Raw genomic sequence first — 17,816 nt, forward strand, 5'->3', positions numbered from 1 at the left:
CTGTCTCTCACTTGTCCTTTGACTGCATTGTTGCAGGATACTTAGTGGGTCCCCTCCCTGAACTCCTGCGGGTCCAGCATGCCAGCACGAGGACTAATCCTGGCATGGGACTAAGACATTAAGGGCTCATATGTTTCTCATACAGAGGGACCCTGAGAACTTCAGGGTGGAAATGTGGACAGGGGCTGCTAGCCAAGGCCTGACTGTGCTTATGTGATATGGTGGGAAGAGACCATCTGATGCTGGAATCCACATTTCTGTTGAGGGTAGTAGAGTGGATCAGAAATTGAGAAACATGAAACCAAAGAGGAGGCAGAAAGGAAGATCTGAGGGAGGAAGATCAAGTTAACCTACAAATGATGGGTTTGAGAAAGAGGGGTGAGCTGCAAAGTTAATAAATCCCAAAAAAAATCTGAGTTGAGCGTTCCCTGAGAGAGTGCCTGGTGCATTCAGTGTGTGAGGGGCTCTGTGCTCTGAGAAAACTGAGAAAAAAAATAGAACATGAGAAATGTCTCAGGGAGTTACAGATTGGACACCTATAAATTTCTTTCAAGAGATCTCACGTTGGATGAAACTCATTTTCATTATTTTTTGGCCGTTGAATGCCACTTTTCAAAGTCAACGTATCAAGGAGACATGGCCATGCTACAGTTACATGGGGTCCCAAGTGGGGGAGATCCCACCCCAACTTTGGAATAGGGCAACATTTATCTGTATGCCAAACTGACTTTGTCATTCTTGATGAGAACCAAATTTGCTGTTTCACTTGTATCACTAGATTTTTGAAATAGATGGTACAAAACAATGGGGGTCTGTTACACCCAAGCCAGGATGGCTCTTGAAATGATTTCAGAAAGATGAAAAGACATTATGTAACTATGGCTACAGGCAAAGTTGAAATATTTGAGAGAAATCAGAGTTAGAGCTTGGAAATTATAGACAAAGCACAAGATCTGTGTGATATTTTGGGAATTCAACTGGATTAAGTATATTTTTGTCATTTCATTTTTTAAAAGTAGTAATCTGAAAATTAGTTTTGCTACAATATTCTTGGACATATAATTTCTTAAGAAACTGAAATAAAAAGTGTCAAAATGAACCCAAATCTGTTCTGTCAGTCCAATCACTCAACTTGCTTACACTTGCTTAGAACTCCTCGAGGAAGTGGCCACAGACATGGGGCCTACATTCAAGCAGAGTTTGAAATGAACATGATTGGCTACTTGATCTTGGATATTTGAAACATTCTTGAGAGATATTCTTTAAATGTAGGAGTTAAAATATACAACAGAAAAAAGGAAAAAAGGATGCATAAGCTCTGTGCAGAGGATTTGCTGCCTGCTGTTGAAACATGCAAGCCACCACATTCAACTATGTTTGCACAAAGCCACAAACATTGATCAGTCTGTTCTGCTTGGCCTCAAATCCACAGGGGCCATGTACATTTCAGGTAGCTAGCATATGAGATTCATCAATCAAATTCTAGCTGCATAAAACTAACTCAGGAAACAAGAGATGTTGTTGAGGAGGTGGAGAAAGGGGGGCCCTCTTGCACTGTTGGTGGGAATGCAAACTGGTGCAGCCGCTCTGGAAAACGGTGTGGAGGTTCCTCAAAAAATTAAAAATAGACCTACCCTATGACCCAGCAATTGCAGTACTAGGTATTTACCCAAAGGCTACAAAAATGCTGATTCAAAGGGACACATGCAATGTTTATAGTAGTGCTATCAACAATAGCCAAATTATGGTAAGAGCCAAAATGTCCATCAACTAATGAATGGATAAAGAAGATGTGGTATATTGCTCGGCAATCAAAAAGAGATAATGAAATCTTGCCATTTGCAATAACATGGATGGAACTAGAGGGTATTATGCTAAGTGAAGTAAGTCAGAGAAAGACAAATATCATATGATTTCACTAATATGTGGAATTGAAGAAACAAAACAGATGAACATAGGGGAAGGGCAGGAAAAATCAGATAAATACAGAGTGGTATGCAAACCATAAGAGAGTCTTAAATATAGAGAACAAACCTGAGGATTCATGGAGGGGAATTGGAAGGGGGGATGGGCTAAATGGGTGATGGGGATTAAGGAGGGCACTTGTGATGAGCACTGGGTGTTATATGTAAGTGATGAATCACTAAATTCTACTCCTGAAACCATAGTTACACTGTATGTTAACTAACTTGGATTTAAATAACATGAAAAAAATTATAGCTGCACATCAACTGGGGAGCAGTGTAATAAGAATACAGAGTGCTTAAATTCAAATCCCAGCTATGCAACTTAAGAGCTCAGCAAATGACTGTCAGTGTCCTCATCTAAAAAATGAGGATAATAACATTGTGTTTTGTGTGGTGACTAGATTATGTTAATGCATGTAAATAATGCAGAAAATTACTTAAATATCAGTGTTTATTGGCATTTAATATGAAGAATGAAAGAACAAAGTCTGAAATTCAGAAGCTTCCAAGGATTCCTGCTGTTGGCATATCTAATCTGGTTGAAGAAAGAAAGAAGCAGGGTCAATGAATATAGTTCAGACATGAGACTCTAGAGCAGTCAGATGTAATTAGGCATGGTTTCAACACTAAATATTGTCTCCAGTAGCTAGAGGAAAAATCCATTCTTTATACTTGGTTAGGGTTGTATCAAGCCATCCTGGGACCATCAATTCATTTTTTCAGTCATTCATAACACAAATACTTACTAAGCATGTGTTGCGTGCCACCTGCCATTCTAGGCAGTGGGGATACAATGGGAACCAAAGTTGCTACTCACTTGGAGCAGACACACAGGACTTTGCAGGTAGGGACTGATTTTCTTGGTGTGCATCCAGTGTGCTATGGTCTCAATATTTATGTCTCCCCCTGCTGGAAGCCCAGCTATCCCAGCCCGAGTGGCAGGACCTGGGCTTTGGACGGATTGGTGACTGCAGGGCGGCCCACCGACAGTGAAGCTTCTTGTACTCCCACTTTTAGGTAATTTGGCCTTATTAAAGTACCTGGGGTATTGTCTGTTGGGGAATTGCCCTCGGCAGGCCCCCTGGGAAAAGAACCATTAGGGAAGAAAATAAGGTTCCGCAAGAAATTGTGCAGCCTTACGTTTAGCCCTTGCCATCCCCTAAGGAGACTCCACTTGCAGGAAGGATAGCCTTATATATTTGCCAGCAAAGAGGGCCTGTAAAGGAGAGACATAAGGATTTTGAAAGCCTCACTCCCGGCAACTAAGAAGTGTATCTCTGGGCACAGGTGACTTCAACCCTTAGGCCCACCTGGCCCCCGGAGGCATTCCAGATGATGACTGAACCTAGTTGGTTAAGGTACAGAATGGTTCATTAGTTCCTAGGTGCCTTGTCTCTCTGAGAATGTATGAGGCATGGGTTTCTAAGGTTTTTTCAGCCCCTTTCTGGCACCTCGGACCAAGGCAAACACATTGTTCTTCTGGCCTCATGTGGTTAGGAGGTCATGTCCCTGTAACTGTTCCACTTGAGGTGTTAGGAAATGGAGGGCCTTTCACAAGAACAGCAAAGCAAATGCTTTGTAGATTATAGATAAATGCAGATGCATAATGGAATAATGTAAGAAATTGATCTATAATCAAAGGGTATGCAGGAAAGTTAGGGGAAAATCACCATGTTATTTCTTAAAGGTTGTTTATAAATAGGAACATTTTCAAAATTAGGTAATGTTAGAAAAACATAGATGACGTATGCTACAAGGAAATCACTAGCATATATAATGCCACGTTTACTGGAATAAATCGGCCAGTTCAACACACTGCTGTTGTCTGTGTCCATTTTTATTTTTTACGTTTATTTTAGCTTTTTATTTTAGTTTTTATTTTAGTTTTTTATTTTAGTTTTGTTTTATTTTCACTTTTTCACTGATGCTGTTCATCCTTCGGGAACCCTGGACCTGCTGGAGCTGAACTCCAGCATCCCCTAAATTCATATTTTGAAGTCCTAACCCCCAGGGTGATGGTGTTAGGTGGTGGGGCATTTGGGAGGTGATGAAGTCCCATGGGATTAGTGCCCTTATAAAAGAGACCCCATATCTTCATCCATGTGAGGTTGCAGAAAAAAATGGCCATCTAGAAAGTGGGTGCCCACCAGACAGTCTGTTGGTGCCTTGGCCTTGCACTTCCCAGCCTCAAGAACTATGAGAAACCAATTTCTGTTGCTAGCATTTTGTTACAGTTGGCCAAATGGACAAGCTGGATTCTCATCTGGTGTGTGCTGGGCACCAGCATAGGTGGGATAAACTCAGCCTTGGCAAAATCTGAGGCATGAAGATGTTGAATTCTGTGGGAGTTAACAAGGGCATCTAGTGACAATGGGCCCCTCAGCAGAGCCAACAATAGTAGAGGGAGAAAGACAAGTCATTAATGGAAAAAGTTTAGTGGGGGCCCTGCCTACTATTGTTGCATCACAAACCACCTCAAACTTTAGTGGTGTGAAACAACTACTGCAGTTTTCTAACAGTTTTGTGGGTCAAGAATTCAGGAAGGGGTCAGCTGGGCAATTCTTTTTTGAGTCTTTCAAGTATTTATAGTTAGATGTCGACTGGAACTGTGGTCACCTGAAGGTTTGACTGGCCTGGACACCCAAGAAGGCTCACTCAGATGGCTGGCTATTGATTCTGGCTGTCAGCTGGGGGATCTACAGCTGGCACCTATACATGGCCTCTCTGACATTATAGGGTTGTCCTGAGACTTCTTACAAGATACCTGGTGTCCCCCAGGGACACCTCCCAGGGAGAGCCTTCCAAGAGCACCAGATGAGATCTGCATGACCTTTTGTCATGCAGAAGTCACATGGCATCATTTCTACCATATTTGGTAGGTTAAAGCAATCACAAGCCTGCTTAGATTCAAAAGGGGAGAATACAGTCCCCATCTCTCAATGAGATACATGTCAAAGAATTTTGGGAAAAGTTTAAAAAAACTATCATATGGGGGTATTGAACACTATCCTCATCCTCTCTCCAGTTCACATTACTTATTACTGGAGCCCCAGTGTAAACTTGTGTTCCCACAGTGTTTTTAAAGGACTCAGCTTTGGCCATGGTTGTAATATATTCAAGCTTTGAAGAGGATGGCTGGTCCTGTAGCTCTGATGTACCTAGAATGTCCAGAATCATTATTGAAATGATAACGTCTTGTCAAAGATATCAAAGGTTTTTACCTATGTCACGTTAAATTATTATTTCATCCTAGGAAACTAAAATAAAGTACAGTGAGAAAATATTACAAAACTAATATATATCTACCAGAAACACTAGTAAAATGATATCAGCCACTTCTATTACCAATCACATCATTATTATTTCCACCAATTGTTATTCAAATCTCATCTTCCTTTTCCCCCAAAGCTTTCTGGCCAATAGGACATGAGCATCCCTATCTCTGACCCACTCCCATGACTCTTTGATCAATAGCACAAACAACATAGTTAGATTTGTGAGTCTTGTCACTTTGGCAAGTGTAGACTGCTAATCTCTGGCTCTGCTTTTAATTCCAACATCTCTGGTTCATTTTGCCTGTAGTCGTTGTGGTTTTAGCTTTTTTTTTTTTTCCTTAGATGTTTCTACTTTATCTTCCTATTTAAAAGAGAAGAGGAAGGATGGGATTTTTTACTCCAATGTCTATGTTCTTAGTTAGCACATTGTCCTGTCTCCCATTATCTTAGTTTCCTCCCCTTTCAGATTCAACTTCCCTCAGACGGCAGCTTTATTTCCTCCTTCTTCCAAGAAACTTCCTGCCCAGGCATTCCTGGCTCTTGGGTCCCCTGTGTCCTTTTAAACAACCTTAACGGGACTACCACAGGACATCTCAGCTTTTGCCTCCTACTCAAAAGCCATTTTGAAGGCCAAAGACCTCACCCACCACCCACAAGTGAGATCAGTTACAATGTCTGGACACCTCACTCCTGTCAGGGCAGCGGGAAATTGATACCAAAAGCTATGACATAAGTCCTCTGGAATTCCTACACACTTACATTATAGCAGGTATTATTCTAGCTCATAATAACTTTGTTACTCATCACTCTGCACTATGCCTGCTGCACTGTAAGATTCTCAAGAATGGGAACTGTTGTATACATTTCTGAAATGTGCACTCAATTCATGTTTGAATGAATGAATGAATGAATGAATGAAAAACTAGCCTTCAAAAGTCCTGAGGGTCAGGGCCAGATATTTTTGGGCCATGGAGGGACTTCCCTGCTATCAGAAAAACATCTGGCCATCTAATGAGGAAATGTTGAAGGCCTGGACCTAAAGATCTGCTACTCAGATTATAACTTATCACTGTCACCACTCTCCATGTCTCAGCACCTTTTTTCCTGCCTAAATCAAAGGAGTAAGGAAGAAAATTTTGGGATTGATCAGTAATCATCTTGAGCCAGGTCATTTCTGCCTGAGACCCTTTCTATTTCCCTGCTGCCTGTAGATGACCTAAACTGTGGGCTGAGGGTCATAGGGTCCGGATCTGCAATAGTGGTAAAGGGGCAACAGGACAGGGTTTATAGTAATTTTTACATTTATACTCCTGTATCAATGTGAGGTAGTGGATTACTTTATTCTTTATTTCCTCCAGTATTACTGGACTGAGAAGTCCTGTCAGGATAAATCAATAGCAGTGTCAGCCTGTCCCAACTGCCTAACCTCAAATATCCTTTAGAAGTCTGGCTCTACCTCTCTTTCTGATTCCAGTTCTAGGGGAAGCTGCTCCCTGAGCCACTATGAGACCCACAAATGCTAATGGAAGTACCATAAGAGCATTGTGGAGGCCACAGCTGCTGCTGTGGCCCTGCAGGGGGAGGGGCTATTCTCCTGGGTCATGAGGACCACAGAGCATCAGAGTTGGAGGAAACAAGGAAGCACCTGCCTCAGTCTGGAGCTTCTCTTCCTCTTCCTCTCTGCCACATCTGGGGTTGAGCTTTCACGATGGCACCCTTAAGGGTCTGAACTGGCCCATGAAGCTCATTCCTTTTGCTCTCCAGAGGTCTGTGTTATCCCAACTTATGCCACTGTCTCAGGCCTTGTGGAATCATAAAGATTCTCCACTTGAGCACTATCTGACTGTGGGCTGCATTTGTACCCGTCCACTACCCACCTTCCCCTTCCCAGACAACCTGGGTTTTTCCCTTCTGCTGCCCAGAGAACAGCCCTATGCTGCATATGATGGGGACCACAGGACCAGAGGAGGGTGAAGAAGTAGGTTTTCCTCCATTCAAAGGGAGTCTTTGGAAACTGAGTCAGGAATCAGGAATCATCATGGAATCATCAGGAATCATCATGGAAGTAGGCCTTGTGTGTTTTCACCCTGATATGAGCAGGACCCTGCAGTCATGGGACATCTTTGCTGCCCCCACTTTCCTCCTCTTCTTCACAGTGCTCCTCCCCATCGACCCAGGCTCTCCATCATGCATCTGCCAGGCCCACACCCTTAGAACCCCTCCCTTGGCAGGCTTTTCCCCTGTCCCCCATTTCAAATTCTTCACTTTTTATACACTGCAACCTCTCCTTTCTTGGTCTTCATTTGATGGGTGGCTTAATGCTCTCCTCCACCATCCACTTTGGTCTTATTCTTCTTTGCCCACTTCTGATTCCCTGTTCCTCTCACCCTGTCATTCAGTCAGGGACCTCAGAACCATGTTCTTATAGGAACTCGGTGAGCAGACCCTGGGCCTCCCAACATCACATTAGATCTCACCTCATTTCACACAGGAAAACTCCAGGCTTTCACCAATCTGTCTTCACCAATACCTCTGCCTAACCCCCTTCTATGTAATGCACAAACCCCCAAAGGTTCTTGTGAGCTGGGGAGATGGGTATGAATGGCTATGTTTCTGTTCCTGAGACAGGAGGAGGCCTGTTGGGGCAAAGACTTGGACATGTTAGACAAAGGTTGCAATGCTAATGAGAAGCTTTGTTTTTTCACAGGGACATAAAGGAGAGGGGAAGCTTTGACCTCCTGGAGACCTCCCTCTGGAGGTCTGGAGATACACCCTCTGGGGGAATACTCTGAAATCCAAGGAGTATCTCAGCCAGAGAGAGGGGACAGGAAGAAGATGCACCCCCTCAGGTGGCTTTCAGTCATTTTGGATTTTTTTCCCCCCAAATGCTTTTACTTAACCTCATGACCAGGGTCAGCAGCCGCCCCCAGAGCCATGGCCACACCCGGAACCCCCGGACTGCAGCCCACCGCCACAGGAGTCACAGGAGTCGGAGCTGTGGCGCCGGCATCCACGGGATCCGTGGCGCTTGCGGTGACCCAGGCAGCAGCCACCTCTGGAGCTGCTGGCCACAGCCGCCCTCGGAGACTGGAGCACAGTTGGCGGGGGCTGGGGGCGAGGACTGTGCTGGGCTTTTCGGGGGGGGCACTTGGGAGGGGGCCGGCACTGCTGCTGGCTCTGCCCGTAGGACATTGCGGCGGGAGGGCAGGGAGCCTGAGCAAACCACAACCCAAACCAAGTGTGTGTCAGTGCAGAGGCTTCTGGCCTTGTTTCCTCGTTCATCTGTGGATCCTTCTTCTCTGGTCCACTATTCCCCAAGCCGAGAGCAGGCGGGCACCGGAAACTCTCTGGAGTAGCGCGGGGGGCGGGGCTATGCTGTCCTGCCCCATGCTGTGTGCAGGAGTCTCCCCGACCTGCACATCCTCTCTCCCCCACGACGCCCCCCAAAAGGGCCTGTCCCGCAGACGCAGTGAACAGCGCCCCCCTGTGGGCATTCGGTGCTCACTGCAACACTGCCCGTCGTCTCTGCACCTGTCTGAGGATGTAAACCACCCAGGGGTGAGCAGGCGGGGAGGAAGCGTCTGGAAAGACAAGGAAGGAGAGGCCCTGAGGTCAAATGAGTCACAGAGCCCCTCTCAGGGTTTGTGGACGCTTCCTTCTCATAAGCCCGGTTCCCATCAGCTGCCCGCCGTGGGTCTCTTCGCCCACCTCCATCCTGTCTTCCGGCTCCCCTCTCTTTGCTGAAGCACAGGCACATCTGCTCAACCCCATCAGCTCACGCTGCCCCCAGCTGGACATTTACTGATTCTGTGGAAACAGAAGAAGGCTCCGCCTCAGGCAGTTGTGGACCAAGGAGCCCAGGACTTGAGCCCTCGTATGCTGAGCGTTATGACCAGCGGCACAAGTGTATGTGTCCTTCTTCTGAACCCAGGACTAAGCTTTCCACATTTTCCACGGATTTTGAGGAATGACAAAAAGGAAGCAGGAAATCTCGGTAACAGTCCAGTTACCCCTGGCTCAGTCCCACTAGCTACCATTCTGCTTTTATTTATACATTCGGCTCACATGGCCTGCCCTCAGGATATATCCTTGTGGGCACTGGTAATATGGAGACAAACAGAGCTGCCCTTGGCTAGCTCAGTGTCTCAGAAAGACAGAATGGACCACTGGACAATTATGTAGAGCTTATGTTCTCACTGACATAGCACAGGTGTGTGCAAAGGCATCAGGCCCAGGGCCACTTTGGGGGTCAATCTCCCACTGCTCTGTAGAGTCCCTCAGAGGGTGAACTTTTAGGGGTGTTAATTAAGCTGAACTTACTGGATCTTGGGGAGCGAGTTGGTAAGAAGTGGAAGAATGGAGCTGGGACCATGGCTTTTGACACAGAGACCTTAAGAAAACCTGTGGCATCTGGAATGCAGTGGGGGGGAGGGGGGACGTGGGGGTGGGGGAGAGTGGAAGAGAAGCAGTGCAGGGTAAGTCTCCTTGCAGGAGCAAGATGATGTAAAAATGTGACCTTCATCTGTGGGGCTAACGGAAATCACAATTAATGGAAAACACAAAGGACATCTGTTTGCAGCTATCTGTGGGATGTGTGAGGCTGAATCTAATTCTACGTGTTATATTGGTAATTGATGAAGATTTTGTTAAATTAGTTGATAATGATGAGGTCGATGGAGCTGTATGCATTTTACTTAATGAATAGCTTTGGTAATCCTTGAGGTTTGTATATGGTGAATTCATGTAAACTGAATTTTATTTTCCATTTGGTTTAAATTAAATTAATATTTGTGATAAATTCATATTGAATCTTTCTGTAATAATATAATAAAATATGTTATAGCTTCCCAAGGAAAACCACTGTCATGAATCAAAAAGAACTATTTATTATACTAGACGTTTTCAAAGAAAATCATCACAATTAAGATGGTGTTAAGTTTCTAATAATCGTGAGCTTAAATTATACTATGATCTTAAACATAACATTATTTTGGTCAGAGTAAATGGAAGACCGTAGAATAACATACTTCTCCTTTGGCACAAAATACAACTAAGAGGATGTTAGTTCCTTCTTCCCGTTTGCCTCTTGCTCTCCTTTGAACAATTGCCATACTATGCGTTCATTCAAATATTCTGTGGAATTGAAAACAGGGAATTGGGATTCAGATGGGGAGCTGGTGAGAGGCTGGGGCAAGCAAGCACGTTTTGAGGAACACACTCCTGCCTGCAGAATGGGGTCCCCAGGGTACTAGGTTCTGATTTACCCTCAGAGCTAGGTTGGAAGCAACACTACCTTTATATTATTAAGAGCTCACACCCACTCATTCCATCCTCCCATGGAGATACTATCATGAAAAAAGACAATTACAAAGGATGAAAATAAGCCCTTGTGGAATGCCAGACTAAGTGATGTGGCTCAGGAGAGGAGGGAGTGGAAGGAAACTTAGCTCTATTTGCACCACCACCCTCACTTTCCCAGTGGAGCTGGGCATGAGAATATGGCAGAGGGAGGAGGGCAGCCTGAGGGAAAGGGTACCATTAGGGAACCCTGGGCCTTCTGCCAGCTCAGTTCTGTTTCCCTGTCTTCCATTACACAAGACTGAGATTTGGCCTGAGCCATCACCTGCTTTGTGTTCTGGAATTCTTTCTCACTCATTCATCCCCATGCTTCTTTATTGAAAAACCACTTGTTGGGCATCAGCTGTAGGCCAGTCACTACACTCAGCATCAAAGATCCACCAGTGAAAGAGAGAGATACAGCCTCTGCCCTCAGAGAGCTTGGTAACTAACCAATAGGACAGGCATCAAACACAACAGTGATGAATGTTCCTAAAGGGAAAATTCAGCTCTTTTGTGGGGAAAAGGGGTCAACTTAATCTAGAGCTCAGAGAACTCCAGGAGTTGACATTGACTTTTTTTCATCACCTGTGGTTTTTAGGAACAAGCATTTTTGGTCCAAACTTAGGTGATCTTGTGTCCTTGCCAGGCAAGAATCAGGGTGTGATACAAATCACAGGAATTGGTCAAGAGCTAAAACATCTTAGAGACACTAGGTGGAGTTCTTATGAAATGCAACGGATTTTTTTTCTTTTCTTTTCTTCCAAGTTTTATTTAAATTCAAGTTAGTTGATCACTTCTTTGGCTAAGATCAAGTATAAATTCAAGTTAGTTGACATATAGCAAGTATTGGTTTCAGGAGTAGAATTTAGTGATTCATCACGTACATATAACACTCAGTGCTCATCACAAGTACCCTCCTTAATGTCCAAGACCCATTTAGCCTCCCCCCCGACCCAACTCCCCTCCATGAACCCTCAATTTATTCTTGATAGTTAAAAGTCTCTTATGGTTTGCCTCCCTCTATGTTTTTATGTTATTTTATTTTTCCTTCCCTTCCCCTATGTTCATTTGCTTTGTTTCTTAAATTCCACATATGAGTGAAATCATATGGTATTTTTTTCTCTGACTGACTTACTTCACTGAGCATAATACCCTCTAATTCAATCCATGTTAGTGAAAATGGAAAGATTTCATTATTTTTAATGTTTATTTATTTTTGAGAGAGAGAGAGAGAGAGCACAAACAGGGCAGGGGCAGAGAGAAGGGACAGAGGATCCAAATCAGGCTCTGTGCTGACAGCAGCTAACTTGATGTGGGGCTCAAACTCATGAACCGTGACATTATGACCTGAGCTGAAGTTGGATGCTCAACTGACTGAGCCACCCAGGTGCCCCAAGGTTTCATCATTTTTGATGACTAATACTTCTTTGCATATATATATTTGTATATATGTATACATATATACATATATGTGTGTATATATATGTGTGTGTGTGTGTATATATATATATATATATATATATATAATTCCACATTCTTTACCCATTCATCAGTCAGTGGACTTCCGGGCTCTTTCCATAATTTGGCTATTGTTGGTATAAACATCGGGGTGCATATGTCCCTTTGAATCAGCATTTTTGTAGCCTTTGGATAAATACCTAGTAGTGCAATTGCTGGGTCATAGGGTAGTTCTATTTTTAACTTTTTGAAGAACCCCCATACTGTTCTCCAGAGTGGCTGTACCAGTTTGCATTCTCACCAACAGCGCAAGAGGCTTCCGCTTTCTCCACATCCTCGCCAACATCTGTTGTTTCCTGACTTGTTAATTTTACCCATTCTGACAGGTGTAAGGTGATATCATAGTTTTGATTTGTATTTCCCTGATGATGAGTGATGTTGAGAATAGTTTCATGTGTTTGTTAACCTTCTGGATGTCTTCTTTGGTGAAATGCAATGGATTTCTTTCTTTTTAAAAATGTTTATTTATCTATATTACGAGAATATGCAATGGATTTCTTTCTTTTTAAAAATGTTTATTTATCTATATTACGAGACAGTGGAAGAGCGAGTGGGGGAGAGGGGCAGAGAGAAGAGAGAGAATCCCAAGCAGGCCCCTTGCTGTCAGCACAGAGTCCCACCTGGGGCTTTATCTCATGGACCATGAGATCATGACCAGAATGGAAACCAAGAGTCTGACACTTAACCGATGGAACTGCCCAAGTGCAACCACATGGATTTCTGAGTTGCTTTCTAAATCCTGCCATTGGCTCCCTACATTAATGCTTTTATGACAGTTGCCTTAAATCTCTTCATTCTGGTGCAGAGGAGTCATAATCCCCACTTTAGAGCTCAGAGAGGCAGATGGTCAGACACAGAGAGGCAGATGTCCTGGGCTGACAGAAGAGTGACTCCTCAACTCCAGCATGAAGGCAACTCAGGTGCAAATCATGTAGTGGAGCAGTCATCCCTAGTCGTCCTAACACTCTGGAGTCCTATGGGTTGAACCTGGGTTAGCTGATTGAAACTTTGGAAAATTTCATCATCTGGTTCTGCCACGTGGTGTAATAGGAAAATGCAGGGCAGCGTTGCAGACTTTTTATGCTCCTTCCAGACACCAAGTTGTCTTTATTAAAAGGAATATTGAATTACAGGTAAAGAGCAAGCCATCATAGATTTAATTCCAGGAAGTGCACCTTGACCAAAACGGGTCAATGACAAACTGATCAACCAACCAAGGACTGCACATACTATCATATGTGAAACATTTTTTCTTTAGTCAATCAGTTAATCCCTTCCTAGTTCAAGTCTACCCCATCACCAAGACCGACTGTATCCTGTGAAATGCAGTTAGATCATTTATAGAGAAGATGGAATGAGGGAGCCTTGAAATGCTGTCTTGACTTCCAATTTGTGCATGCTTTTCCCTGGGTTCCTCTCTGGGTCCTAATTAGCCCCTTTGGTAGATAAGGACTGGCCCTTTCCTACTGAATATGCTGCTGATTCATTCTGACAAGCTCTAACAGGGTTTTGAAGGCACACATACTATTTTATGAAGATCTTGGTTAGATCCCCAAAGCTGAAAACAACAGGAACCACAATGCCTCTCCTTCCACAGACACCAGTATAGGCAGAGCCCCACGGGACTCACAGTGCAGTGGTAGGACTGGCCCTGCCACCCTCACTGCCTCCCCTCCCGCCCTAACATTCTAACATATATAAAGAGGAGACTAGGAATAAGGGAAAACTGTCACATAGAAGCTCATCATCTTGGGAGAAAGGTCTGTGGCATTTTTCTTCTCCTCCCTATGGGGTATGGGAGGAGGATGCTCTCCACATACAGCCACACAAAGAGGCTCCAAAAGGACCATTCACTGTGGTTAGAGATGTCTGCAAGAAAGAGATGAACATCTTAATCCTTCTTTAGGCTATCACGTTGTATCTGTTGCCTGTTCCTATGGTGCTGGGATGAAAGGATTGGACAGTTTAGAGACAATTGGCAGCTGAGGCCAGCCTATATATTTACTGTTTGATGGGGCAGGTGGACATAGGGGGTGGCAGCCAGGATTGAGCTGTGCTCTCCTCAGGAGAGTTGTCTAAGGACAAAGGGATGCCTGCAACAGATCAACACAGAACCCATGCCATCATGCTGTTGGGAGATCCCAGCAGGTCACATGCCTCCTACGAGGTGTTGTTTGGTGGCACGACCAGTTAACAGGGCATATTTCACCCTCTCCCTACTCTCAACCCTTTGTCTGCCTTTACATAATTTATATGGGAAGAGACAAACCTATGCAGACCTGGAGGGGAGGATCTTAAAGTTTAAAATTGTGTTAAATTGGACTGGGCTGGGCTCTTTGTTTTGTTTTGTTTTGTTTTGTTTAGTTTTGTTTAATGTATACTTACAAGTGAATGGAATGGCATGGAATGAGCCTCCCAGTGATTGGAAAGGATGGTTCGTTTTAGCACGGGAGAAGGCAGCATTTGAGAAAAAGTAAAGATGTTTCATGTTTGTGTAGCACTGAGCTCAGACCCTTCACTTTTGTATCAAGCATTTCTGGGGTCCTCCTCCACATCAAAAGATGAAGGATACATTGCTTAACCAGGACCATGTCTCCCAAGAATTGGTGCTGTGAAATCAATGTGTGTCTGTGTGTTTGTGTGTGTGTGTGTGTGTGTGTGTGTGTGGTGTGCACATGAGTGCAGGCACACATGTGTTTTTATCAAGAAGGTTGGGAAATGTTACACATATCAATGAAAACTTTGTGTTCCCAAATGTTCCCCTTCCCCCTACCTTCTCAATTCCTAGAGGCCACTAATGAATGAAGTAGAGTCAGATTTTCATGTTTTTCTGGTCTTGAACTGGCTTCCATACTTAGAAAATGGCAGAGCCATTTCTGCAGTGGTGAAGGTGTGGAAAGTACCCTTGAATACGGTGAGTGGAGATGTAAGAACCTAAGAGGCAAGGCATGCCCAGAAAAAGAAGTTTTGTAATTTCACATATTCATATGTAGCCTCTGAATGGGGTCTGGGAAGCAGGGATTGAGCAGTTCTAAGGTACAGAGAAAATGATATATTTTGGAAGATCAGAGTAGGTGAGACTTTTGGTGATAAACAGATGTCTTCCCCATGAGCAATGCAATCTGCTCAGCCCTGAAAAGTTGAGGATGGGTGGGGGAAAGCTTCAGGCAAGGCAAGTCACTTGCCTCTTGACTTTGGGTTCATCTAATGCTGTTCCTCTAAGTCATCAGGTCCCAGATTAGCAATAGTCCCTGGACCCGTGGCAGCAGCCAGAGTCCTCAGCTACTGACCACTGCACTGCCATGGAAATAGGAGTTCTGGTGGCTATGGTAGGATTGCAGGTAGGTCCACTCAAGCAGATGCCACACCCAGAGCTGGAGCCATGGCAGGAAGATGCTACAGATAAGGTGTTTGAAGGGCATTTGGGAGCACTTGGAGGTGTTCAGTACATCCAGCAGTTTCATTGGCAGCATATCTCAGCAGGACTAATTCAGATGCATCAGATAATAATCAAGCTTTTTTTTTTCTTATGAAGTTTAACCACATTATGTGGTTAACATATGGATAAAATAAACAAGAATATGAAAGAAAACTCTACCCAGGGTACCTTCTTTAAGAAGATTCCTTCTTTTTTTAAATTGTTTTTTACATTTATTTATTTTTTGAGAGACATAGAGAGACAGAGCACAAGTTGGGGAGGGGCAGAGAGAGAAGGAGACACAGAATCTGAGGCAGGCTCCAGGCTCTGAGCTGTTAGCACAGAACCTGACATGGGACTCAAACTCACAAACCATGAGATCATGACCTGAGCCGAAGTCAGACGCTTAACCGACTGAGCCACCCAGGCGCCCCAGAAGATCTCTTCTCTAGACAAATACAGATAGATGTGAATGTGTGTATATATATAAATAAATCTCCATAGATCTATACAGCCTCAGTTAGACTCCCAGCTCCTTGCAGAAACTCAGCCATTAGATGTTTAAGAGTGTCTGGGATGCTTCAAGGGTTTCATTCCAAGGCTGGTGCCTTTCTGTTTGAACTTCACTCTAATGCCCATTCTTTCCCCTTTTGTCTTGCTCCTTCATTCCCACCTCTTCTTCTTAGGCTTGTGAGTCCTGCTACAGAAAGGCTTCCCTGGTTTCAGATAAGACCTCCTTCCTGTGAAGTCAGATCAGAGGAAGATCTTGCGACAAGGGCACTTTTCCTGGGATATCTGAGCTCTGAGGTGTGGTGTGGCTCTCAGAGGTGCAGGTGGGTGCTCTTACACAAGCAGGGAGGGGGAGAGCCATTCCTGGCATTCTCCTACCTCCTCACTCATCCTTCCCAAGGTGGCTGCATGGGAGCTCCCAAGTGGCCTTTCCAGTGCCTGTGGATGAGGGAAAGGTTCATCAGGGCACATCCTTTACTGAGGCTGGGTCCCCACTGGAGCCTGGGGATCCCCATGGAACCAATCATTGGATTAGAAATTTGGGGGCTCCAGGTCTCAGTGTGTCTGTCCTTTCTTAGGAAATATCTAGTCATACCCTCTCCTTTAACCCATTTGAAAGAGGGCAGGAGAAAGGAAGATCAGTTGGTGGCAGTGGGCCTGAGAGAGCAGAGTATATTAAGAGAGACTTTGTAGAAGGTATATGTAAAACTTAGTGACTCACTACCTGTGAAAGGTGAAGAATGTGAGTTAATCAGGAATGATGCCATCCGTGCCCAGTCTGATGGCTGGGGTAACAGAATCATCATGAGTGAGATCAAGAAGGAAGGTGGAGAGCTCATTTTACAGATTTTTGAGCTTGAGATCACAGTAGGATTCTGAGGTAGATATATGCCCAGGATGTTTGGAGAGATGAGCCTGGAATCTGGCAACTTTCTAGGCAAGAGAGACTAGAGGGAAACTTCTGAAATGTACTCTATTTTCTTCCTCCTCTCCCCTTTCCCCCTTCACCTCTGCCATCTTTAAAAAAAATTTTAATGTTTATTTATTTTTTTAGAGACAGAGAGACATAGAGCACAACTAGGCAAAGAGCAGAGAGAGAAACACACACATAATTTGAAGCAGGCTCTAGGTTCTGAGCTGTCAGGACAGAGCCTGACGCGGAGCTCAGACCCACAAACCGTGAGATCATGAGCCAAAGTCAGATGCTTAACAGACTGAACCACCCAGGCGCCACTTCCTCTGTCATCTTCTTTTTCCTTTCTCTTTCTTTTCTCTTTCTTTCTTTCTTTCTTTCTTTCTTTCTTTCTTTCTTTCTTTCTTTCCTTCTTTTGTTTCATTGCCCTACTCACCAAGAACATATTTGATCCCATATTTGATCCCATGGCTCTGTTAGAGTCAGTAGATAGCACCCATATTTCTATTGTCACAAGATCTCCAATTAGCTAGAAGTGGTGGGTGGGCACAAAAAATATATATAATTATAAACCACTGATGTCAAAATCCATGGACGATGTGTCCACTGTATTAACAGCACAATGTTCTTAGTGGTTCCCAGCTTGTGGTACAACTGTGAGTATCCCTGGACATGATGTACTAGAGACTTTTAATCTCTATTTAACTGAGCACATATACCCCCTACACATCCTCCACATATACACCCCCAAATACTAACCCCTCTGTTATTCTGCTACAAATGCTTCTGTAACAGAGTGAAGACACCATGGATGACATCACCAAGGCTATTTCCAGTGTCCCAACAACCTCACTGGAAAGTGACTCAGAGCTGTT

The 17,816-nt window shown here is 44.2% G+C and overlaps 1 protein-coding gene across 1 annotated transcript; it reads right to left on the bottom strand.

Annotated features, from left to right (window-relative positions):
- Positions 1-8,155: 8,155 nt before the first annotated feature.
- Positions 8,156-8,434, bottom strand: LOC122479653 (late cornified envelope protein 3D-like). The gene has a single exon (XM_043573426.1). The coding sequence runs from the start codon at positions 8,432-8,434 to the stop codon at positions 8,156-8,158; it is 279 nt and encodes a 92-aa protein (XP_043429361.1).
- Between the last annotated feature and the right edge of the window lie 9,382 nt (positions 8,435-17,816).

Source organism: Prionailurus bengalensis, chromosome C1 (genome assembly GCF_016509475.1).
Source record: "Prionailurus bengalensis isolate Pbe53 chromosome C1, Fcat_Pben_1.1_paternal_pri, whole genome shotgun sequence".
Taxonomy (NCBI): domain Eukaryota; kingdom Metazoa; phylum Chordata; class Mammalia; order Carnivora; family Felidae; genus Prionailurus; species Prionailurus bengalensis.